Source organism: Schistocerca nitens, chromosome 4, assembly GCF_023898315.1.
Source record: "Schistocerca nitens isolate TAMUIC-IGC-003100 chromosome 4, iqSchNite1.1, whole genome shotgun sequence".
Taxonomy (NCBI): Eukaryota; Metazoa; Arthropoda; class Insecta; order Orthoptera; family Acrididae; genus Schistocerca; species Schistocerca nitens.
This window is the reverse complement of record NC_064617.1, coordinates 728,786,956-728,814,543: the sequence shown is the minus strand read 5'-3', so window position 1 is coordinate 728,814,543 and position 27,588 is coordinate 728,786,956. Positions and strand designations below refer to the sequence as shown.

Genomic DNA, 27,588 nt, shown 5'->3' with positions numbered 1-27,588 from the left:
AAACATGTACAAGTAACGAAACAAAGACAAGGCTACCAGCAATATGAGACAGTATTGGCCAAACCTTGTGGTTTTAAAAATGTGAATGCTGTTATTGGAATCTGGGGAGAACTGAAGAGCTAAGGGAAGAAAGTTGTGGAAAGTAGGCAATGTAGAAATAAATGTGAATGTCTCTTTGGATAACAATGGAACATTATACAATTTTGCCTCCTCTGTAAGATGTTACAGAGCATATAGGCCCCTTCATGGTTTCATTTCATTTTTGACAAGAACAAGTGCATTAGCATCCACACAGTCATACATATTAATTATTTAATAAACAAACGTTGATGCTTTTAGACTCACTTACTCACTCAGTACAATTTGTAATGGATTTGAGTTAAATTGCTGTTATTTGCACTAACCAGACAACCAAATAACTACCTGGTAACATGTTGAATCTTCAAGTTTTGTGCTTTGTATAAAAACAAAAAGTAACAGTCTAAATCACAGTTTATTTTCAATATACTAGAGGTAACTGTTTTTGATTGTAATAACCATCAGATCAGGATTCTGAAATACAGTGATATAAAAGTGGGTCATCGTAGCAGATGTGGCCTACTATTAGCAACATTTAGTTATAAGCACCTTAGGGGAAAAAAAGAAGAATAATTATTAAAACCACAAATAATAAAAGTATGTGGTAGTATATAAGAAGCAGCATATTATAAATGAAGATCTAAAAGCATCAATGAACAAGCTGTCAAGGTACCCAGAGAAGTCTGAAAAGGGAATTAAGATGCATTGAGAAGAAATAAGATTTGCTGATGACATTTTAATTTTGTCTGAGACAGCAACAAATTTGGAGGGTAGGTTGAGCAGAACAGATTGTTACATTAGTTTTTTGCAGGTATGCCTCACAGTGGCAGTGGAACAAAATTTCTGAAATGACAACATTTTCTACCTTTGGCAATAATTACAGTCAAAGGTGAAAACATATTTTCATTTCAACAGTAAACTTGAAAGAGAGGTCATAAGATGAATATCAACAGAAGTAAAACAAAAGTGATGAAATGTAGTTGGATGAAAGAGATGATGCTAATGAAATTGGGTTAGGAAATGAGACATTGAAAGTAGAAGATGTGCTCTGCTATTTTTGGAGCAAAATAACTGATGATTGCAGAAGTAAACAGGATTAAAAATGCAGTCTTGCAATGGCAAGAAAATTTTTGTGAGAAAGACAGATATTTTAACTAATGTAAATTTAAGTGTTAGTAAATCTTTTCTGGAAGTATGTCTTCATTTTAACTTTGTATGGAAGTGAAAAGTAGACAGTAAGCTGTACAGACAAGAAGAAAATAGAAGCAATTGAAATGTGATGTGACAAGAGAATGCTGAACATTAATTGGGTAGATTAGATGACTAATGAAATTTTAATGAATTAAACAGAGGAGAAAATAAATTTGTGGCACAACTTGACTAAATGTAGAAATCTGTTTACATGTACATACTGAGACATCAAGAAAAAGATAATTCGATGATGGAGGAAAGTGTGGGAGGCTAAAATTGAAGTGGGAAACCAAGACTTGATTCTTGTAAGCCAGTTCAAATGGATATTCGTTAAAAAAGTTCTGGAGGGATGAAGAGGCTCGCACAGTATAGTGTAGTGTAGATAGCTGCATCAAACTGGTCATTTTCTTGAATGTCAGCACAACAAATTAATTGTTATGGAACATATCTTACAGTAGATGTGTCTGTGCCCCATTGCATTAAATGTCTCTGGAGGTATTACATGTCATTTTGCTTTAATTTTCATCTTTTGTACTAGCTAGAAAATAACGTGTTCACCACACCATACTAAACCATGCAAATGCCCAAACACAATCACTAAAAGAAATTACATACTTTCTTCATCAACAGTTGTTGAACAATAGAGTGCTACTAACACTCTTTCTTGCAGTGATGAAAACTTACCCAAAAGGAACATAAAATTGAAAAGCCTCTTAAAAATAACTATTTACATCCTTCAGATAAACAGGAATTAATACATTAATGTTCTTAAGTACTGCAATATTCTTCCCTATGTTTGCTCTTCTTCAACAGCTCACTCAGTTGGAAGAAACTATAAAGATCCTCACAGAACCAACAACATTCTTCATAATCCACTTTCATACAACCCTTAATTTAATAGCTTAGTATAAATGATGTGCAGTTGTATCCGAACTTGCCATGTAGCCATGAGGTTTCATTACTACAATCTTTAGTGTCACAGAACTACAAATAAATAAACCTATCCTTGATGTGTTAGTTAGGTTCGATTATTTCCATTGTGTTGCTTTTTGTGACAGATTTTTCCATGGGCAGGATATAAAAGTGTGTGTTAATCATCTTACAGTGCAGAAAGCTAGTACCATGAAATATCTCATTTATATTGTAAGAATTTATATTGTAAAAGAACATGAAGGGATGAGGCCATTCCTGCCCCACTGGCAGAAAGCATATTGATTGTATATTTTTCTATTGTGGGCAAAGGATAGAAGTAATGAACAGTTCCTAATAATTTGTGTTATGTATGATGTTACGGACAAAATCAATATCAACTCTGAGCATAAGGCGTAGTTGGTTATGATTGTTCACATGATGGAAACACTGGACTGCTGATTGCCTCAGTTCTCTTTTTTGGTGATAAAGTGTAACATATATAACAGTTCTCATCCTCCTTCCATTTGCATCAATGGCAGCAGTACAGATAATTATGATCTGTATAAGAATAAGTAACTTTATCTCCATAATTCATTTGAGAATAATCCTCAACAAATGACATTGCAGGAGACTTCCAACTGTACTAACTGAGCATCATTCTTGAAGAATATTGCTATATTTTTTGTTATTGTATCTTATAGAGTTGTATTAATTCCATCTTAAAGTATATCAAGTAACTCTTAACGAGCAATGCCAAGTTAGGTGGCTATTATAGCAAGTAGCTTGGTTTTTCATCTTGATGTTTAACCATAGTAGTCACTAATAATAGGAAAATAATCAATTTACTAAAAAAATATCATGTGGCATTTGTCTTCCAGTCTCCTTAAGAAAAAAAAAACAAAAAATATTTAAAAAATAAAAAATTTAAAAAATAAATAAATAAAAAACACAAAAAATAAAAAAGTTGTTATTTTAACTTAAGTATGTTGTTAAATTAACTTAATTATGTCATGTATTGGAAAATTTGACTCGTTCCACATCATTACAAAATATTGCATTCATGATCCATGGAACTAGTATTAATCTAATCTAATCTAATCTAATCTGATGTGCTGTGAGATTGATTGAATGTTAATGAATGTCCAGCATTTACCTTAGATTACCACACTCCCACTTCGCAAGAACAACCCATGTTCAACTGTCAGATCTGATCTTATGAAATGCCTGAGTTAGTAAAATATGTTGCAAATAATAATAATTAATTTAAAAATAAAGAGTAGTGTGATCTTTGGTTTATCTGGCATATGATGGTCTTGAATATCTGTTGTGTATTCATCCAGCTGAAGATCAAAGAGCAGTTGAAGATCATTATCTTCTAGGAAAGCCAAAGATCACACATCCGCGTTGGGGATAAGATGCTGATTAAGTCGTTCTATCGCACACCAGACTCGCCTCCTGATATGACCAAAAACTTTAGAGAAAACCTCAGTTTGCTTGTTAATAAGTTCCCTAATTGTACTGTAATCATTTGTGGAGACTTCAGTCATCCAACAGTTAATTGGGAAAATTACAGTTGGTGAGCATACAAAACATCCTGTGAAACATTTCTAAATACCTTCTCTGAAAACTACCTAGAACAGGTAGTTTAGAACATCACTAATGATAGAAATATATTAGATACAATGGCAACAAATAGACCTGACCTTTTTGAGGACACCCACATTGAAACTGTTATCAGTGACCATGACACAGTTGTGTCAACAATGATTACCAAAGTACAAAGGACAACTAAAACCAGTAAAGATGTATGTTTATTCAGTAAACAAGAATAAGTAACAGAGTCTATCGGAATGAGGAGCTTGAAACTTTCAGCACATGACAGGAGCATGTAGAGGAACTATGGCTCAAGTTTAAAAGAATAGTTGATCTTGCACTGGATTTATATTACTCATTAGAACTCTTCATAATGGAAGATGCTGCCAAGTGGTGTATAGTTACTGTAAAGAAACTTCTAAAGAAAGAGAGACTACTGCTTAATAGGTCTCAAACAAAGCATAGGTCTGTAGATAAAGAGATGCTAAATGGAACGCATTTAACCATCAAGCAAGCACTGCACGAAACCTTGAATGACTGCAATAGAAGAATACTGTCAAATGATCTTTTACAAAATCCAAAGAAATTCTGGTTGCATGTAAAGGCAAGGCAGTTAGTGTCCAGTCACTCAAGAATGAGACAGGGACTGAAACTGATGGTAGCAAAGCAAAATCTGAAATGCGTAAGTCCGCTTTCAAATGTACCTTTACAAAGGAAAATCCAGGAGAATTGCCCCAGTTTAATTTTCGTACCACTGAAAATATGAGTAAAATAAATGTTAGTGTCAGTGGCATTGGGAAACACCTGAAATCATTAAAATTGAACAAAGCTCCAGGGCCCAATGGAATTCCTATCAGATTCTATACTGAATTTGTGACTAAGTTAACCTTGCTGTTAACTATAATCTGTCGTGGATCCCTCAAACAAAAAACCATGCCCGGTAATTGGAAGAAAGTACAGGTCACACCTGTTCACAAGAAGGGTGATAGAAGTAATGCACAAAGCTACCGTCCAATATCCTTGACATCCATTTGTTGTAGGCTCTCAGAACATATTCTGAGCTCAAACATAATGACATATCTCAAACAGATTGGCTTCCTCCATGACAACCAGAATGGATTCTGAGAGCCTCAATCATGCGAAACTGAACCCGCACTTTTTTCACTGATATACTGAAAGCTTTGGTTCAAGACAGCCAAGTAGATACAATATTTCTTGATTTCAGAGAAACATTCAACTCAGTACCACAGCTATGTTTATTCTCAAAAGTGTGATCAGATGGGCTATCGAATGAAATTTGTGACTGGATTGATTTTTTGGCAGGGAGGATGCAGAACTTATCTTGGATAGAGAGTCAATATCAGATGAAGAAGTAAGTTTCGGTGTGCCGCACGGAAGTGTGTTGGGACCCTTACTGTCCATGTTTTATATTAATGACCTTGCGGACAATATTAATAGTAACCTCAGATTTTCTGCAGGTGGTGCAGTTATTTTCATAAAGTACTGTTTGAAAGAAGCTGTGCAAATATTCAGTCAGATCTCGAGAAGTTTTGAAATTGGAGAAAAGATTGGCGACTTACTTTAATTGTTCAGAAATGTAAAATTGTGCACATCACAGAATGGAATAACATAGCATCCTTTGACTATAATGTCAGTGAGTCACAGCTGGAATTGGCCAACTCCTACTTTGTAGGGATATGAAAAGGAATGCTCACATAGGCTCAGTCATTGGTAAAGCAAGTGGTAGACTTTGGTTTATTGGTAGAATACTGAGAAAATGCAATCATTCTACAAAGGAGATTGCTCACAAATCACTCGCGTGACCCATTCTGGAATATTAATCAAGTTTGGGGATTCATACCAAGTAGGGCTAACAGGGGATAGTGAACTATACAGAGAAGGGCAGAATGAATTGTCACAGGTTTGTTTGGCCCATGGGGGAGTGTCACTGAGATGCTGAAGAAACTGAACTGGCAGCCTCTTAAAGATGGATGTAAACTGTCTCAAGAAAGCCTACTTAAAAAGTTTCAAGAACCATCTTTAAATGATGACTCTAGAGATGTACTACAACTCCTGTTTATCACTCACATACAGATTGTGGAGACAAGATTAATTACAGCACACATAGGTGCATTTCATGCTGTTATTCTTCCTGCACTCCATAGGTGAATGGAATGGGAAGAAACGCGAATGACTGGTGTAACAGAACGTACTCTCATCAATGCATTTCACAGTGATTTGCAGAGTATACATGTAGATGTAGGTGTAGTTCTTCTACAAGGAGGAGACGCAGCACCAAGTAAATAATCTGGACAAATTACGTAGCAGGAAAGAGCATCTTCTGGCCTCCCTTGTCTCTCTGTACTGTATCTGTGAGTTGCCACTTGCCAGTGCACATGTCAGAGAAAAGGCAAGAAATAATGATGATGCAGGGCGGGAACCCCGTTTGCGGTTGGGTCTCAAACCCACACCAGAGTTGAACAATAGGGCAGTTGAACAGTGGACCGGCACAACAGGAGCAAGGCAAGAGCAATCTAGGCTACAGCAAAGTATGACAAACTTTTGATTCAGTCCTGTCGACAGATCAAGTATGAGCCAAATGCAGATTGAGACCAGAGAGGAAAACCAATATCAAAAGCAAAATCGTTGGCAAGTAGTACAGTGGAAATAGTAATGAACACTATCAGACGAAGTGCACAACTGACTGAGCGGTCGATGTGTGGTGGTATTTATGCCAGCTGCGAGGGACACTATTGGCCAGTATATTCACGGAGCGAGATGGTGGCACACTCCAGGCAAGTCCAGCACTGCAGTGACATTGCCCTCTATAGGCCATTGAGATCCATTTTTTCTGGCAGGCATTCAACTTCTGCACATCCCAATACCAGACTGCAGAGATGCCAAGACAACCATGTATCCATTCTTTCATGAAGGTCATCCCATCACATCAAAATTTCAGCTGCCAACTAGATCATGCCACTCACCTGAATGCCTAAAGACAATTCAAAAAAAGTAGTACAGTTACCAACATGGCAATAATCTCCTCCTCAATTTACCTAGCAACAGTATTGCAAGTGACAATACCAAGACATTAATAATTGCACTGTATTTTTGCACTTATGTATTACAGACTTGAAAACTCAAGAAAAAGTTTGTAATTTTTTCTCTGAGAGGAAAGAATCACATTTAAAATGAATGACATTTAGAAATCAGCATTTCTTTAAGTGGTCCATCTGATCAGGAAACATAAGCAGATACATATTGTTTTGAAACCTAACAAATATTGTGTCTTATGCATTTGTTCTCTACTGTTTTGGTGTACTGTTGGTTAAGATGGCGGCGTGTGTAGATATCCGCGATTTTACTCCAAAAATAAGTTACAGTGGAGCCGTTAAAAATTCGTGTGTAAGGTGCAAAAGTGAATTATTAAAGTATAATGAGCGTATTGCTAGTTTACAATGTGTAATCAGCAGTCTAAGAATAGAAATCGACAGCCTGAAGTCCGAAAATATGGAACTGAAGTCCAAGCGAAACATGGATCCATTGCTTCAAGACAGACAGAAGGACAAAAACTTTCGCCAGAACATGGCTACATTGGTGCAAAATGACGCTGATAAATCATCAGAATGGAAGGTAGTACACAACAAGCGTCAAACAATTGGCACTAAAACTTCGTCTACGGCAAATGTTTCGAGGTTCGAGAATGTAAACAATTTTGATGTACTTTGTTCTAGTAATAGTCTCACTGAAAGTGAAAACAATCGTAAGAAGAGTGTACCGATAAACTATCGGAAAAAGGTTAGGTTTGATCTTCCAAAGCCACAACGTTCAGTTAACAGCAATGAAAGAGGCAGTGGTGTGATCCAGTCTGCTGTGAGTGAAACATCAACAAATCGTTTTCACATTTTCGCTGATAGTCATGGTAGAGGCATGGCTGATATAGTGAAAAGCAGTTTTAATGCTGCCGATGTTTGTGGAATTGTGAAGCCAGGTGCTAAACTTCAAGAAGTTGTAGCGGGGTGTGATCCTGAAAAAGTAAAAAACGAGTGTGTGATCTTAATAGGTGGCTCAAACAACGTTGCCTGCAATGAAGGGAATGATGCCATAAACCTGAGTTGGTTGCAGAAATATTTAATAACCACTTTTTGAGAGTAGCTGAGAAGACAGGCTGTAATGGTTCTATGGAAGAATCATTGTCCCTCCTACAGGAAGAAAATATCGGCGCTTCATCAGTCTAAGGTATTTGTTGTGAACATTCCACAGAGACATGACTTAATTCCACAGTCCTGTGTAAATGAGGCTATCTCACAAACGAACTCTAAGTTAGCAAAGTTGTGTAAGCATTTTAAAAATACTTGTGTTGTAGATGTAAGCAGTTTTGGACGAGAATTATTTACAAGACACGGTATGCACCTGAACAGATCAGGAGAAAAAGCATTAGGTACCCTCTTAAAAACAAAAATATTGGAAGAAGTCCACAAATGTACCCCAAAGTTGGAACCAATCGCACTTGAATGGCTCCAACCATCAAGTCAGACTCGGTTTCAAACTCAAATGTTTCAGGAAATTGTTAGTAATGAACGTACTGTGTCTGTAGCTACAGATAATTTTTTAGGCAAAAGTTTAGATCTATCTCTAATTCCAAAGAAATGACGATTTTTCACCAAAATGTGGGAGGACTTGGTAATAAAGTAGATGACATTACTGTTCTGTTAGAGGAACCACAAGGAATAAAAGATACTGATGCGTTATGTTTTAGTGAACATCATGTGAAAGATATTGAAAGGTTACAGCTAAGTGGTTACTGTCAGGCAGCGCATTACTCTAGAACCATCATGGAAATAGGTGGAGTTGTAATTTATGTAAAAAACAACATATCTTACAATGCATTAGATTTAAAGAGCCATTGTATAGAGCAACAAATTGAAGTATGTGGTGTTGAGATTACTGTAAATGACTTCACGGCTGTAGTGTTAGCAGTGTATAGATCTCCCTCGGGGAATTTGAATGTGTTTCTTAAGCACTTAGATTCTTTATTATCCATACTGTACTCAAAGTCCAAGTACTTGATAATTACTGGTGACTTTAATGTTGATTTCCTAAATGAGAGCAATAGTAAAGCTGATTTAGTACATTTAATGGAGTCTTATAATCTGATGGCAATAGTAGATTTCCCAACTAGGGTTACTGTTAACAGTAAAAGTCTGATAGATAATATATTTATAGATAAGTCTAAATGCAATGAGATCAATGTACATCCAATCCTTGGCCTTTCTGATCATGGTGGTCAATTGCTTAGGCTCAATTACATCAGTGTGTGCAACAGTTCCAAGCATTCTTGGAAATCTTTTAGGATAATAAATGAACAGGGCCTTAAAAAATTCAATGATAGCCTAAAAGAGATAGACTGGAGCCGAGTTTATAGGGAAACAGATGTAAACAAAAAGTACAATTCATTTTTAAAGGAATTCATGTCTGTATTTCAGTCCATCTTTCCCAAAAAAGTAGTTAGAAATAGTCATATAGGCAATGCCAAGAAGTCTTGGATCACTACAGGGATAATAACATCTTGTAGAACAAAGAGGATGTTATACAGTTCTCTCAGGACTTGTAATGATCCAAAGAAACGACAACACTACAAACTTTACTGTAGCATTCTCAAGAAGGTTATAAATAAATCTAAAAGTATGTGCATAAAATCAGAAATTGAAAGCTCAGAAAATAAAATTAAAACTATATGGAATGTAATAAAGAGGGAAACTGGCAGGACAACAAGGAACATGTCTCAGGTAGAGATTAAAACAGGGGACAGTATCATAAAGAAACCTGAGTTGGTTGCAGAAATATTTAATAACCACTTTTTGAGAGCAGCTGAGAAGACAGGCTGTAATGGTTCTATGGAAGAATCATTGTCCCTCCTACAGAAAGCTATTAGCAACAGAATCCCACAGTTATCCTTATCTCCAGTTACTGTAAGCGAAGTCATAAGAGTAATTAGATCATTAAAAAATAAAAATTCTGCTGGTGTGGACAATATTTCTAGTAAAATACTGAAACACTGTTATAAATTTGTTAGTCCCATCTTATGCAACATATACAATGCATCCCTACAAGATGGGATTGTCCCTGACAGACTTAAGTTGGCTGTAGTGATTCCTCTCTTTAAAAAAGGGGATAAAAGCATTGTTACAAACTATCGCCCAATATCCCTATTAACTACCTTCTCGAAAATTCTAGAAAAACTCATGCACAGGAGGATTGTCGACCATCTCAACCTCCACAGTATCTTAAGCAAAATCAGTTTGGTTTTCGTGCCGGTCTTTGTACTGAACAGGCAATATTCTCTTTCAGCAACCAAGTTTTGGAAGCCATTAACAAAAAAATGTCTCCAGTGGGTATTTTTTGTGATCTTACGAAAGCCTTTGACTGTGTAAACCACAAAATTCTTTGGAAAAAGGCAGAACACTATGGTTTAGGTGGTACTGTTGGCTTGTGGCTACAATCATATCTACAGGATCGGAAGCAGACTGTAATGCTAAATGGCTCTTCTGGAGAACCTGTGTCGTCTGAATGGGGCACGATAACGTGTGGTGTGCCTCAAGGCTCCGTTTTGGGCCCACTGCTTTTCCTCATCTTTATTAATGATCTTCCTCTTTGTTCTGAGACAAACAGCAAATTTACCCTGTTTGCCGATGATACCACAATTCTAATTGACGATTTGATTGATCATGATCTTGAAAAACTACAAATACTGTTTTTAATGACATCTTAAATTGGTTCTCCTCAAATGGTCTCTCACTCAACGCAGATAAAACTCATTATATGAGGTTCCACACATCACAAAGTAATCCCGATGAAATTGACATAAAATGTAGAGATCAACCAATACAGAAAGTTGAAGACACAAAATTCCTGGGTGCTCACATAGACAGTAAATGTAATTGGTCAGTTCACATTCTTCATCTATGTAAAAAACTTAGCTCGGCAACATTTGCATTACGGGTAATTTCTTCAGTGGCTGAAGTTGACACTATTAAGGTTGCCTACTTTGGCTACTTCCACTCATTGATGTCATATGCTATCATATTCTGGGGGAACCAACCACTTGCAAAAAAAGTTTTCACCATCCAAAAAAAAGCAATCAGAATAATGTGTGGGGTCCATCAAAGACACTCTTGCAGGCACTTGTTTCGGAAGATAGGTATCCTAACAACTGCCTCACAGTATATTTTTTCCTTGCTGACCTTTGTGTGCAAAAATTATTCCATCTACCAAGACAACAGTAAATTACATGTTTATAACACCAGAAACAAAAACAATCTACATTTAGAAATGAAACGTCTCACTCTGGTACAAAAAGGAGTTTACTACTCCAGCATTAAGCTGTTCAATGCTCTACCACTACATATCAAATGTGTTCATACAGAACTGCCAAAATTTAAACAAGTTCTCAAAGATTACCTGACAGAGAAATCTTATTATACTGTGGATGAATACCTGAAAGAAAATGTATACCATCACTAAACTTATTGTGTCTAGAAGTAGTTCAATTGATTTTATTGTGCATTTGGGCATTAGCACACTTTCTGTAACAACAGATTGGCTGTACATGTATTTACTCTTGTAGGCCTAATATCTGATTTAACTTTGTGCTCTTATCTTTAACCTTTATTTTAAACTCCTTTTTCTGTCAAATGGTTGTTATGTTATTTAGCTGACATTGTATCTGTTACTGTATTTATAGTATGTCTTACTTAAACTATGTACAATTTGCCATTGAATTGCCCTTGTATTTATTGTAAGTTTAAATTGAAACCTGTACAATTTGACACGTTCCATATCCTTGTGATTGACTCACTAACTGGTTCTACGGAACAAGAAATAAATAAATGTTATAATTCCCCCCCCCCCCCCCCCCCCAGAATAGTTTATCATTCTTAAAATTGTGTGCTCAGTAAATGCAGTCGATCACCTTTTGATACAAACTATTAATTTTTCAGGCTATTTTTATTAATATGGATATTGATATGTACCACGAAGAAAGTGATACACCAGCTATGGCAAGGACATCAAATCTGAATGAAGAGCTAGGACAGGTAAAGATTTTTTTGTGCATTACTGATTTAAGATGCAGTATGATTAAAGGTTGTGAACAATTTTCTGGTATATCTTGTCACATTGTAATGTCTATTAACACATGTCTAAAATAATACCAACTCACTGATGAGGTCAGCTCTTTGGCTGCTTGATAGCCAAAATCCTGAAAATTCTTATAGGAGAAAGTCTATCTTTTTATTCTCTGTTCTATATACAAATCTTGTTTGAATGCTGTAGTTGTGAATAAATGTCACACATTCTTGAGATGATGATATTATGTTTGCAATTTAGGTGAAGTATATATTCTCAGATAAGACTGGCACACTTACAAGAAATATAATGGATTTCAAGAAGTGCTCCATAGCTGAACAAATTTATACTTTAGCAGATAATCCAAATGACACACAGTTAGTGAAGGTAAGTGAAACTGGCTATTTTTTTAAATAAAGATTGTTTTCTCACTTACACACACACACACACACACACACACACACACACTGGAATTGTGTTTGTCATTTTAGCAAAATGCTGGAAAATGTGGGTAAACATTGGAGCTCCAGTGATACATTGTGTTTATAACTTCTTTTTTTCATTATTTTAAACACATACTATTGATCATCTTCATTCAGTTCATTCATTCCTACCAAAAGGTGGCATTGTGATGAGCATTTTTATGGGTAACATGTGATTTGCTAGCAGTTTTGCCCCTCAACATTGGAATATCTCACTTTGACTCATGCAGAGACATTTAGTAGTAATTAGAGGTCTAGGATGTTGCAATAATTCATCAATTAGGACTAATTTCTGGAAGAAAAATTAGCTCTTTGTTTATATGAATGTTGGCAGAGCTATGTTGAACCAGGGTCATTATGGCACTGCAGAAGCTTCCCATAACCCAGTCTTGTATTGCTGTTCATACTCCTGTTCTGTCCAGGTCATTTTTAGGGTTTTGTATCTGAAGTGGTAAAAATGAAACCCTTTGTCTGTCTGTCTGTAAAAAAACCGTTCTTATCAGGAACAGGTAGACATATCAAGTTGAGATTTATGCCATATACTGAGGTCCACGGTGCCTTGTCAGTGTATAAAATTGAAGCTTTAATGTCAGTGCAATCAAAGTTTTCCAGTACAACTAAAGGAAGAAATCCAAAAATTGTTAATTTGTAACTATATCATGCAAAAAAAAAATTGTTTGTCATTTGCTATCCGATTGTCTGTGTGTCTTTTGAGACCCCTTTTTCACATGAATGGGTAGAAGTATCAAGTTGAAATTCATGTCACATACTTAGGTCTGAGGTCCCTTGGTGGTGTAATAAATGTAAGCTTCAAAGTAAATCCAGTCAAAAGATACAGCCATTTATGTCAATATTCTGAAAGGATAGTTGCTACTCACCATATAGCAGAGATACTGAGTCACATACAGGCACAACAGAAAGACTGTCAAACAAGTAAGCTTTTGCCTTAAACGGCCTTCATCCTCTGCTACAGAGTGAAAATTCATCCTGGATAATCTAAGTTGTTAACCAAGCCATTCTTGCTTCTTCCATTATGGGCACTTTCCCTTTGTCAGCAAAATCATGGCACATGCTCCTTATGTTCTCTGTAACCTAAGTCTAATACTTGGTTTCACATTATTTGTGAGCTGGTCTTCTGCATTTAGTTTTCTCCATAGCACCCGGCCCACAGCTTTCCCTTTATTGCTATCTGTCAGCAAGTCTCTCTTTCTTTCATTTGATTTTGCTTCCAACCTAGTATTAACATAAATCCTATGAGTTTCCTGCAACCTACTTTGCTTTGCAGGTGACAAAAGGTTTATGCTGTATTCCACATTACACATCAAACTGTTTGACAACTGAAATGTCACTTGTGTTGTCAGAATTTTCTTCTCAGCTTTTTTACTTACTACCATTTACGAATTCCCATCATCTCTCTCCTTGTCAACCTATCTAATTCAAAATACGTATTTCTAATTGTGCCTGAAGGCTTCTTCCTTTGTTTTATGATTCCATTATATATATTTTTACAGCTCCATGGAAGAACCTAATCAAATACTTTCCTAACTTCCCAACTATAGTCATCCCAGTGAAACACCAAACTATACCCTAACATGTTATACCCAGACTGCATAACTTACACCAACATCCACAATTACTACACATGTTGCTGATGTTTTGATGACGGGAAAGCAGTAATGTGCACTTTAATTAGAATAAGGAACTACTGAACACTTAATAAGAAACAATGAGTATCTTGAGATGAGGAGTACGACGAAATATTAATGCGCAATGGTCAGAAGGTGGAAGTAAGAAGTATTCAGGTATTCACTTAAAACAAATTTCATTTTACAGAAAACATGGAATAAAAAAACTGACTTCTTTAATGTTCTTAACACTTATATTAAATGTACACAATTAGAAAAATTATGGAAACATATATTAGTGACAAACTTTTGATTGTAGCAGTAAACAACTAAGTCATAATTTTTTTATTTGCATGAGTATGTAGTGATACTTCCATTCTGTCAAATTACTATCAGTTTTGATACCAAGTACCTCCATCAGGCCATACCCCTGGTGTGCAGTCATCTCTCTCTCTTACTCAAGTAGGTATGTCAAACAATGGAAAATCCAGAATGGAATGTAACAGTATTCTGAAAAGGGTAGTTGCTACTCACCATATAGTGGAGATGCTGAGTCACAGACAGGCACAACAAAAAGACTGTCACAAAATAAGCTTTCGGCCAACAAGGCCTTCGTCAAAAATAGAAGACACACACACACACACACACACACACAGTCTGAGCTGCCAGAGACTGTGTCGTGTGTGTGTGTGTGTGTGTGTGTGTGTGTGTGTGTGTGTGTGTGTGTGTGTGTGTGTGTGTGTGTGTGTTGTCTATTTTTGATAAAGGTTTTGTTGGCCAAAATCTAATTTTGTGACAGTCTTTTTGTGGTGCCTATCTACAACTCAGCATCTGTGCTGTATGGTGAATAGCAATTATTCTATTGTTACGAGGGTGGTTTGAAAAGTTCTCGGAATCACCAGAGGGGTCAGCGCTAGCGCAATGAATTGTTCATGTTATATTCATTGGACTGTTGCCTGTAAACATGTGCCATGTCAGTGCTCTTGGAAGAGAACTGTGCCAGGCACATGGCTCTGTTGTTGTTCCCACACAGTGATTTGTGCAGATAGAAAAAATGGAGATTCAAGCAGTGATTAAGTACTTCATAAAGAAAGGTATGAAAGCATTCATGCCAATTTCCAGAATATACTGGAGGACTCTGCTTCTTCATATTCAGCTGTTGCCAAGTGAACAAATGAATTTAAATTTGGTCGGGAGAGCTTAGATGATGATCCACACAGTGGTCGGCCATGATGTGTCACTACTCCAGGAATCATTTCAAAAGTGCGCAAAACGGTCATGGAGGATCGTCGATTGAAAGTTTGTGAAATTGCTCACGCTTGCCAGATGTCATCTGAAAGGGTGTATCACAATTTAACTGAAGAATTAGAAATGAGAAAATTCTCTGCAAGATGGGTGCTGCGACTCTTGATGTTGGATCAAAAACGCATAAGAATGGACATACCCGAACAACGTTGGCCCATTTTAGAAGAAACTAACAAGACTTTTTTGCGCCGGTTTGTAACCACAGATGAAACTTGGGTGCACTACTATACCGCAGAGACAAAACAACAGTCAAAGCAGTGCAAACATGCTTATTCTCCATCACCAATGAAAGCAAAGACAATTCCTTTGGTGCGAAAGGTCATGGCATCAGTGTTCTGGGATGCGAAGGGGATTCTGTTTGTGGATTATCTCCCCACTGACCAAACAATACTATGCTAACCTCCTGGACAAATTGCAACAAAAGATACGTGAAAAAAGGTCAGGTTCAGCAAGGAAGAAAGTCATCTTCCGTCAAGACAATGCACACCCACAGACATGTGCCATCACCATGGCAAAATTACACAAACTAAGGTATGAATTGTTGCCACACCCGCCTTATTCGCTTGATATGGCTCCGTCAGACTTCCATCTCTTACCAAAACTGAAAATTTTTCTTGGTGGACAAAGATTCACTTCAGATGAAGAATTGATAGCCGGAGTTGACAACTATTTTGCAGGCCTGGAGGAAACTCATTTTTGAGATGGGATCAAGGCACTGGAACATCTTTGGACCAAGTGCATTAATTTACAAGGAGAATACATTGAAAAATAAAAGAGTTTCAGTGAAGTAAGTACTTTCTTTCTATTTCGTTCCGAGAACTTTTCAAACCATCCTCCCCCCCCCCTGCGGGTTCGGGGGTTAGAATAGGCCCGCGGTATTCCTGCCTGTCGTAAGAGGCGACTAAAAGGAGTCTCAAATGTTTCGGCCTAATGTGATGGTCCCCTCTCGGGTTTGACCTCCATTTTTCTAAATTATTCCGAAGAGCGAGCCAATTGGGGAAGGGCGCCTTACATGGTGCACTGTATCCGTCGTGCATTGAGACCTTTTTAGCCAGCTTTTTCGTCGTTGCAATGGTGTCCCACTCGTTTTCCATCTCTTGGGCGAGGATACATCCCTGGGTGTGATTACCACGCTGCACTCTGCAGTGTTGCTTTTAACTGTGACGACGACCTTGGACATTTTTACACCTAAGATCCAGCACGGTAGCCAGTCCATTGTGGTGGGGCCGCCATGTACCCTGTTGGTTGTAGCCCCCTGACAACACAGGGATCGCTCTACTGATACCTGCACCGTTAACTCCCCATGTATGCCAAGGAGTAGATGCCCATCTCCCTGGGGCATCAGGACTCCCGGCAATGGCCATCCTGCCAGGTGGCTATTGCTGCGGCTGGGTGGCGCCCGTGGGGAGGGCCCTTGGTCAGAGTAGGTGGCATCAGGGCGGATGACCCGCAATGAAGCGTGGTACATCATCTCTCGCTGGCGGCCAGCCACCAGCAGTCTCTAGGCATTCGAGGACTCATTTTAAAGCTAACGTTTATGACCCCAAATCGTTCCCCTCCCTGGCCACACCATGGGAGGGACGAAAGGCAATGAATGACAGTGACGTGTATTCGCCCAGGTATCTCGTCTGTACCAGAGCTGATGGTGACTTGTTTTTATCCGTGAAGCCTCAGTTCTTTGTAGAGCATTTAGAGGACAAGTTTGGGGAGGTGGAGGGCTTGTCCAAAATGCGCTCTGGGTCAGTTTTGATAAAAACGGCATCCTCTGCCCAGTCACGCAGGTTACTTGCTTGTGACAAGTTGGGGGATGTTAATGTTACCACCACCCCACATAAGAGTTTAAATATGGTCCAGGGTATTATTTTCCATCGGGACCTACTTTTGCAGTCTGATGACGAGCTGCACGCCAATTTAGAGCACCGAGGTGTACATTTCATCCGGCGCGTTCATCGGGGTCCGAGGGACAATCAGGTAGCTACCGGTGCCTTCATCCTGGCCTTCGAAGGTGATACATTACCAGAGAAGGTCAAGGTGATGGTCTACCGATGTGACGTCAAACCCTATATCCCTCCCCCGATGCGGTGCTTTAAGTGCTAGAAGTTCGGTCACATGTCCTCTCGCTGTACTTCTAGCCTCACATGTCGAGATTGTGGACGCCCATCTCATCCCGATACTCCATGTGCTCCGCCTCCCGTCTGTGTCAACTGTGGAGAGCCTCATTCCCCTTGCTCGCCGGACTGCAGTATCTTACAGAAAGAACGCAAAATCATGGAATATAAGACCCTGGACCGACTGACCTACACTGAGGCTAAGCGGAAATTTGAACGGCTATATCCCGTGCGCATGATGTCATCTTATGCCTCCACTGTCACTCCTGCTCCAGCTCCTTCAACTGCAAGACATACAGTCAGCTCTCAGAGTCAGAGGACCTCACCTGCCCCCTTGACGATGGGGGCCCCTTCTCTCGCTGTTGCTCCCACACCATATACCTCAGGAGCAGCACCCACTAAACCACTGGGGACACCAGTCCCCACTTCTAAGCCGGAGAAGCGTAAATCTTTTTCGGCTTCTCTCGCTCGGAAGGGATCTCTTGGGTCACTCCCTTCCCAGGTTCCTGCCAGCGGCACAGCAGACACCAACCAGTGGCTGAAGAAGCCACAGGTCGCTGGTCGACAGGCTTCGCGATCCTCTTCGGTCCTGGAGACTGACTCCAATAAGCCCTCTCAACAACGGCAACCAAAGGAACAGCGAGAGAAAACGACTTTGAAGACCCGTAAGACCAAGACACCTGTGGTGGCACCTACTCCACCGCTACCTAAAAGCTCTGCGTCTGAGGATGAGGTGGAGATCTTTGCATCCGCTGAGGACCTCGATCTCGCCGGTCCCTCAGACGCAATGGATAGCACTTGCACGGGTGCTCCATCGGAGGCAGCAGGTGACCCAGCGGCGTAATCTGCCTTCCCAGTCCTGTCACACCTTTCTCCGCCAAGGACAATACCATCCTCCAGTGGAACTGCAGCGGTTTCTTCCACCATCTAGCTGAGCTCCGCCAACTTATCAGCCTTCACCCTTTCTTCTGCATTGCTCTTCAGGAAACTTGGTTTCCAGCAATGCGAACCCCCGCCCTCCGTGGCTATCGGGGTTATTATAAGAACCGGGCAGCATATGAAAGGGTGTCTGGTGGCGTCTGCCTCTATGTCCTTCACACTCTGCACAGCGAGTCTGTCCCTCTCCAAACACCTTTAGCGGCTGTCGCTGTTCGGGTGTGGACGCCACAGGCTGTTACCGTCTGCAGTCTTTACCTTCCACCGGATGGTGATGTCTCGCAGCATGTCCTGGCTGCACTGATAGCCCAATTGCCGCCACCTTTCTTGCTATTGGGCGACTTCAACGCCCATAACCCTCTGTGGGGTGGGTCAGTGGCAACAGGTCGAGGCGCCACCGTTGAGCATTTATTGGCGCAGCTCGATCTCTCGATTTTAAATGATGGTGCCTTCACACACTTCAGTGTGGCGCATGGCACATACTCCGCCATTGACCTTCCAATCTGTCGCCCTAGCCTCTTACCGTCTGTCCAATGGAGTGTGCATGACGACCTGTGTGGTAGTGACCACTTTCCGATCTTTCTGTCACTACCACAGTGTCACTCTTCTGGGCGCCCTAGCAGATGGGCTATGAATAAGGCTGACTGGGACTTGTTCTCCTCCACTGCCGCTATTGAGCCTCTCTCTAATGATGACATTGATGCGGTGGTTCAATCGGTCACCACAGGCATCGTTACTGCCGCCGAATCTGCCATTCCCCGTTCCTCTGGGTCCCCTCGGTGGCGGACTGTGCCTTGGTGGTCGCCTGAGATCGCTGCAGCGATTAAAGATCGCCGGCGGGCGCTACAGCGTCACAAGCGACATCCCTGCATTGAACACATCATCACCTTCAAACGGCTGTGTGCGCAGACCTGCCGCCTTATCCGCCAAAGCAAGCAGGAGTGCTGGGAGCGGTATGTGTCCACCATTGGACTCCATGTCTCTCCATCGCAGGTCTGGGCCAAGATCCGATGCCTCTATGGCTATCGGACCCCTGTCAGCGTCCCTGCGCTCTCACTGAATGGAGCAGTTTGTACAGACTCCAACGAAATTGCCAACAGCTTGGCAGAGCATTTTGCTCTTAGTTCCGCTTCTTCCAATTACCCACTGGCCTTCCGCTCCATTAAAGAGCGGATGGAACGTCGGAGCCTTTTGTTTCGCTCCCACCACCCAGAATCTTACAATGCTCCATTCAGTGAGTGGGAATTTCGCAGTGCCCTAGCCGCTTGCCCTGATACCGCTCCTGGGCCAGATCGCATCCACTGTCAGATGCTGAAACACCTTTCAGTGGACTGCCAGCGGCGCCTCCTCGATCTTTACAACCGTCTTTGGGTCGAGGGGGAGTTTCCGTCGCAATGGTGGGAAAGCATTGTCATCCCCGTTTTGAAACCTGGAAAGAGCCCTCTGGAGGTGGACAGATACCGTCCCATTAGCCTCACCAACGTTCTTTGCAAGTTGCTTGAACGGATGGTGAGCCGGCGCTTGAATTGGGTACTGGAGTCTCGGGGCCTTTTGGCTCCGTCTCAGGGTGGGTTCCGTAAAGGCCGCTCCGCCACCGACAATCTGGTGAGCCTGTAGTCGGGCATCCGTACTGCCTTTGCCCGCCGTCAGCACCTGGTCGCTGTCTTTTTCGACATGCGGAAGGCGTATGATACGACATGGCGTCATCACATCCTTTCTACGCTTCATGGATGGGGTCTTCGGGGACCTCTGCCGCTTTTTATCCGCAATTTTCTGTCGTATCATACCTTCCGCGTGCAAGTCGCGGCCTCATATAGTTCCTCCCACGTCCAGGAGAACGGTGTGCCACAGGGTTCTGTTTTAAGTGTCTGCCTGTTTTTAATAGCCATTAACGGGCTCGCTGCGGCCGTGGGCAATTCTGTCTCCGCTTCCCTGTATGCTGACGACTTCTGCCTTTACTATAGCTCTATTGGCATTGCAGCTGCTGAACGTCAGCTACAGGGCGCAATCCGCAAGGCGCAGGCTTGGGCTGTAGCGCGTGGTTTTCAGTTTTCGGCTGCCAAGACCCGCGTTATGCATTTCTGCCGGTGCCGAACGGTCCATCCTGCGCCGTGGCTTTATCTTGACGGCGAACTTCTTGCTGTGGTGGAGACCCACAGGTTTTTGGGTGTACTTTTTGATGCCCAGTTGACTTGGGTGCCTCATATTCGGCAGCTTAAACAGGCGTGTTGGCGGCATCTCAATGCTCTGCGATGCTTGAGCCACACCAGCTGGGGCGCCGACCGATCTACCTTGTTATGGCTCTACCAGTCCCGTCTGGATTATGGGAGCCTGGCTTATGGCTCTGCTTCCCCACCTGCGTTGCGGGTACTGGACCCAATACTACACAGCGGGATACGACTTGCCACTGGTGCCTTCTGCACCAGCCCTGTGGACAGCGTACTAGTGGAGGCAGGTGTCCCTCCCCTGCGATTACAGCGCGAACATTTGCTGGCCGCTTATGCTGCCCATGTTTTTAGCTTTCCCGGGCATCCAAACTATCGTCTCTTGTTCCCGCAATCGGTCGTCCATCTGCCAGAACGTCGGCCCTGGTCTGGTTGTACGATCGCGGTCCACGTCAAAGAGCTCCTCTCTGGGCTTAGGGTTTTCACTGTTCCACCTCCTTTCCGGGCCACTTTGCGTACTCCCCCATGGTGTGTTCCTCGCCCTTGCCTTCAGCTCGACTTGGCACTGGGCCCAAAGGACTCCGTCTCTCCAGAGGCCTTCCGCCGCCGCTTTTATTCCATCCTGGCCATGTATCAGGGCTCTGGCATTGTTTACACTGACGGTTCGATGGTTGCTGGTCGTGTCGGGTATGCGCTAACTCTAGGGGACCATTCCGAACAACGTTCCTTGCAGGATGGCTGCAGCATTTACACTGCTGAGCTGGTTGCCATCTTTCGTGGCCTAGAGTATATCCGCTCCTTCTCAGGTGAGTCCTTCGTTATCTGTAGCGATTCCCTGAGCGGTTTACGAGCTCTCGACCAGTGTTTCCCTCATTCTCGTTTGGTGCTGGCTATCCATGAGTCCCTGCATACTCTTGCCCGTTGCGGCCGCTCTGTGGTCTTTGTGTGGACCCCCGGTCATGTCGGTATCCCGGGCAATGAACGTGTTGACCACCTGGCCAAACAGGCCACCAGTGAACCCACTCTAGACATTGGCCTTCCGGAGACTGATTTGAGGGCGGTCTTACGCCGCAAAGTTATCTCGCTCTGGGACGCTGAATGGCGCGGTAACAAACTCCGTGCCGTCAAGGAGACGACGACTGTGTCACACTCCTCCTTGCGCGTCTCTCGCAAGGAGTCTGTCGTCCTATGCCGACTGCGCATTGGGCACACACGGATGACCCACGGCTACTTATTGCGCCATGAGGACCCACCTCTATGTCGCTGCGGCTCCATTTTATCTGTGGTCCACATTTTCTTGGAGTGTCCGCTTTTAGCTGTGCTCAGGCAGACGTTCGCACTGCCTGACATGCTCCCTGCCCTTTTAACTGATGACCCTGCTATGGCTGGCTTAGTTTTACGTTTTATTCGGGCAGGGGGTTTTTATCATTTAATCTGAGTGTTTCTGTTTTTTAGTGTTGATTCTGGCTTTTGGCCTCCGATTTTAAACTGAGTTTTTAATGTGTTCTCGGTGGTTGGCTTTTCCTTTTTTTTTTTATCTCTATGCTCGGCCAACCACCGTCACACTCTGCGTGATTTTAATTTGTTTTGTCTGATCTCTGTCGGCGTATTTCTTGTCCTGTGTCGTCTGACGTCTTTCCTGCTGTTCGTTTTTATTCTCTTTGGGTGGTTTTAATTTTTTGGACAAAGGGACTGATGACCGTTGCAGTCTGGTCCCTTTAATCCCACAAACCAACCAAACAAACAAACCATCCTCATATATTCCAGGTAGGTATGTCATATACTTCATGTCAGGGGATGACCTGATAATGGCACTTGCTTCTGAAATCAGTAGTCATTTCACAGAATAGAAGTATGACTACAGACTAAAGCAGATAAACCCTAGATGTAGCCAGAGACTCAAATACAGACAAAAACTAAACAAAGCCAAAATTAGCATCTGGAGGGCCACACTTGAAGTGTTCAGTGAATTCGAAAGTAAAATTTTATCTACTGACTTGACAGAAAATCGTAAGTTTTTGTCTTATGTTAAATCGGTAAATGGATCGAAGCCATCTATCCAGGCACTCTGTGACGATAATGGCACTGAAACAGAGAATGACACAGAAAAGCCAAAATACTAATTGCCTTTCTACAAGACTGTTTCACAGAGGAAGAGGGCACTGTAATTTCCTTTTCCAAATTGTCTCACAAATGACTAAATAACAGATATCAAAATAAGTGATCAAGGGATGGAAAAGCAATTGAAATCACTCAACAAACTGAAGGCCACTGGATCTGATGGTATAACAGACCAATTCTGTGAAACAACTTGCCTGTCTTGTACCAGCTGAGATCATAGGTATCTGGAGGAACAGAGCTTTCTTGATGATTGGTAAAAAGCACGTGCCATTCCCATTTTCAAGAAGAGTCATTGAACTGATGCACAAAATTATAGGCCCATTCTCTGAAGTCAGTCTGTGGTAGAACTTTGAAACATGTTTGAAGCTCGTGTCTTATGACATTTCTGGAGACTGAAAATCTCATCTGTAGGAATCAACATGGGTTCTGAAAATGCTCATGGAAAACTCGGCTCATTCTGTTCACCTACAAAGCCAAGAAAGCAGTAGATACAGGTACCCAGGTAGATGCCATTTTCATTGACATCTGTGAGGCATTCAGTACACTTCTACACTGCTACCTCAAAAAAAAAAAAAAAAAACAAGTGTACAGAATGTCAGAGCAACTGCGTGACTGGGATGAAGAGTTTCTAGCAAACATAACAAAGTGTGTCATTCCGAATGAAGAGGTGTCTTCAGATGAAAAGTAACTTCAGTCATGCCCCAAGGGAATGTTATAGAACCATTATTTTCTAAATGTACATAAATGACCTAATAGATAACGTTGGAAGTCCCATGAGATTTTTCATGGATATTGTTGTATGCAGAGACATCGCAACACTAGAAAATTGTAGCAAGATGCAGGAAGACCTGCAGAGGATCCAGGCTTGGTGCAGGGAATGGTAGCTGATCCTCAACATAAACAGATGTAACATATATGTGTACACATGGGCAGAAATACTCTTTATTGTACAATAACATGATTGCAGAACAGTCACTCAAAGCAGCTACTCCCATAAAATATCTCAGAATTTGGTGGCTATGGGTTGATTTGAAATGCAACAATCACAAAAATTAGTCAAATTCCAGTCTGAAATGTATTGGAAAAATCCCCAGGAAATGTAGTCCATTAATAAAGCAACTAGCTTACAAAACAGTTATTTGACCAGTACTTGAATATTGCTCATCAGTCTTGTATCTGTACCAGATAGGACTGATAGAGGAAATGGAGAATATCCAAAAAATAGCAGCATATATATATTTTTTTCTACAGGTTCATTTAATAAGTGCAAAATCATCACAAAGATGCTCATCCAACTCCTGTGGCAGACACTGCAGGAGAGGTGTTCTGCATCACAGTGTGATTTGCTGTTAAAGTTACGGGTGTGTATGTTCCATGAAGAGTCAGTCAGTATATTGCTTCGTCCTATGTATATCTCGTGAAAAGACCATTAAGATAAAATTAGAGAGATTTGAATCCACATGGTGGCTTACTAGCAGTTGTTCTTCCAACAAACCATTCGTGACTGGAACGGGAAAAGGAGGAAGCGGCACTTGGGTGCAAAATACCCTCTGCCACAAACCGTTAGATGGCTTGCAGAATGTATATGTAGATAAGGATACATAATTTTTATGAAAGCTATTTTTACTTTTACTTTTGTGATTGAATTCTGATTAATCAAAAATAATACTGAATGTTCCAAATTTACAATGAGCCACTTGATATAACACCAAAAAGTGAGGCAAATACTGGTCTGGCACCTTGTTTATACCATAGTTACAAATTTCACTGTCAAACCACTAGGGGGAATAAAATGAAACGGGACGATTTTCACTAAATGTCATTAAACATTTACTGTCTCAAATGTAAACTCCATGACATCTAAGGTTTGTAAACCAAAAGAGGCCAAATAGTTGTGCCTTATCTCATATACGTATTTAGGCAAGCGATGGAATTATTGTTACGGCTTGTCAAATGAAATATCATCCATTCCAAAATTATATATAGATGTATTTCTTCAGTTCACCAGAAAGTATAAGTCCCATAGTAAAAGATATAGGCTTCAGGTGAGAAGAGTGAGGTGTCCTCTGGCCAAATCTCTTGATGCATATCTTCCTGTAGTACTCAAATGTGGAATTAGGCATTGTCTTGGAGAAGTATGCTTCCATCACACAGTAGCCCCATCCCAACTGTTGGATTGTGCTTCCTTTAAGTGTGCACATTCATTTATTCACACATCAGGTTCTGTAAATCCCATTTGCATGCAGAAGCTGAAGGTAAAGCACCTTTTGTAAAGTATACTAGCAGCTACATTGAAAAAAAAATACTGCTTATTGCTTATTTATTCTGTTGTGGCTTTCAACTATTACTTCATACTAAACAATTATGTAACTTCACCTATTTCGTAGACCACTACAGCTGCCTATGTACTGGAAAAGCTAATGAAGCATATTAAATATGAGGGTGTGCTGAAAAATAATGCCTCCAAATTTTTTATGTGAAAACTCTTAAAACTTTTTAAATAAAACAAATGTTATTGACATTCTAAAAACTTATTCTTCATTTCTATATATTTGCAGCCCTCTTGTGCTAGAGGGTTCTAAGTTTTGGTGTCAAACATGATGGTGTATAATGTAACTATGTCAGTGTGTGAGAAACAGCGTTCTGTTATGAAGTTTCAAACACAAAGAGTTCATTCACACATTTAGCAGTGTCTCCATCAGCATGAAAATGCCAGTCCACACACAAGTGCTTCAACTCCTGCAACAATCCTACACTTTGGGTTCATTTTCATCAATCATGCTCCATACAGTCCCGACTTGACCCTATCCAGTTTTCTTGTTACGAAAACTTAAAGGACACCTTCAGCATGCCCTCATTTTTTGTTAACAAGAAACTATATCCCTGAGTCCAGATATCCTGCTAAATTGTTGTATCGGAGGAGTGGCTAATATGGCACTGTTCCACTTATTTATGAACTTCAGTGAGTTTTTAATTTATTGTCTTATGTTTATTGATGACCTGTTGCTTTTGCATTGGAATATTAAATTCCATTCAGAAGCTGAGATGGGGTGCCTATTCTATGTGGAAGTTACTTTTTAATTCTAGTATTGTGGTATGATGTGGATAGTTCATCCTAAATACACTTGATATGAGGGCATGCTGGAAAGTAATGTCTCTGAAAGTTTTATGTGAAAACTTGTAAAGCTTTGTAAATAAAACAAATTTATTAACATTCGGCACCATATTCTTCATATCTACATATTAATTTTTCATGTCATGGAAAAGCCAGCATGAATTAATGACAAAATTATAAAAAGGATAGATTTATAACAATACAAACAATACAAAATTATTTAATTGGATAGATTTTAAAAAATCTACTCACACATATAAAAGATGGTTGAAGTTGGCAAGCTTTTGGAGCTAGGGGCTCCTTCTTAAGGCAGAAGGACTGAAGGGGACAGAAGAGGTGTGAGGGAAAAGGACTGGAGAGGTCCAGGAAAAGGGGTGGATTTCAGGAAGTCACCCAGAACCACAGATCAGGGGAGACTTACCAAATGGGATAAGAAGGAAAGACTGATTGTTGGGGACTACATCAGGCAAGATTTGGAAATGTGAGAGCTTAAAGGTGGAAGACAGGGTAATATGCAGATGGAGGTTACTGCTGAAACATCATGCATGAATTAATAAGAATGAAAAGCTAAGTGCCTTGTACATAACAGAGCTGGGAGGGGGTGAAAAATAGACGGGTAAGACAATAAAACATGTAGAAAACTAAAACGGAGTGAAGCGAAGAATAGTTCCAGTGAAGAAATGTTGAGACAGAAGAAATTAACGTAAATTAAGGCCAGGTGGGTACAAAGACTCCCCTCATACATAAAAAATACCAACCAATTCCTAGATCGTCTGAGATCCATGCCCGTCCCACTCCCGCCACACACCTTGCTTGTCGCCATTGATGCCGCCTCTCTCTATACCAACATCCTGCATGTACATGGTCTGTCTGTTGCTGAACATTTCCTCAGTCAGTGCCCACCTGATTCGAAACCTATGACATCCTTCCTACTCACCTTAAACAACTGTACATTCACAAACAACTACTTCATCTTTGAGGGGCAAACATACAAACAGATAAGGGTTACAACCATGGGAACCAGGATGGCTCCTTCCTTTGCCAACCTTTTCATACGTCACTTGGAGGGGGCTTTCCTGGGATCCATAAGTCTTCAGCCCCTGGTTTGGGTTAGATACATTGATTATATCTTTACCATATGGACTGATGGTGAAGCTGACCTGCTAAAATTCCTGGAATATTTGAATACCTTCTCCCAATTAAATTTCACATGGTCCTATTCCAAATCCCTTGCCACCAAATCCCTTGCCACTTTCCTCAGTCTTGATCTAGTCCTCAGTGAAGGCCAACTACACACTTCTGTCCACATTAAACCTATCAACAAACAACAGTACTTACATTTTGACAGTTGCCATCCTTTCCATGTCAAATGTTCCTTCCCACACAGCCTTGGCATTTCAGGCAAACGTATTTTTTGGGATGCAGACTCTTTACAGCAGTACACCACCATTCTCATCTCAGCCTTCACTGCACATAATTACCTCACCAGCCTAATTAAAAAGCAGGTATCCAGGGCCATCACATCCAATCCTGGTACCTCTGATCCCTCCAAAAAACAACTTCAGAGCACACCATTGGTGACTCAGTATTATCCTGGTCTGGAATGTGTTAATCAGCTACGTCAACAGGGCCATGACTTCCTAAAATCATGCCCTGAAATGAGATCCATTCTGTCTGAATTTTTGCCCACCACACCTAGAATAACTTTCTGTTGCCCTCCCAATCTCTGCAATAGGCTTCTCAGACCCTATGCTCCTTCTGCACCCAGTTCCCTACCCTGTGACCATCCCCCTGCAAGACTTGCCCTATGTGCCCTCCTACCACCACCAC

General features: G+C 40.9%; 1 protein-coding gene across 5 annotated transcripts in view; it reads left to right on the top strand.

Moving 5' to 3' along the window:
- The window catches only part of LOC126252907 (probable phospholipid-transporting ATPase IA), a 631,593-nt gene that overhangs the window by 450,839 nt on the left and 153,166 nt on the right, over window positions 1-27,588 (top strand). For all 5 annotated transcript variants that reach the window (XR_007545867.1, XM_049953883.1, XM_049953884.1 and 2 more), the window contains exons 8-9: window positions 11,775-11,870; window positions 12,163-12,288. Coding sequence is in view for 4 of the 5 variants with exons in the window: in XM_049953883.1 (XP_049809840.1) it covers window positions 11,775-11,870; window positions 12,163-12,288 (222 nt within the window). In the remaining variant the exon portion in view is untranslated. The remainder of the gene's footprint in view (window positions 1-11,774; window positions 11,871-12,162; window positions 12,289-27,588) is intronic.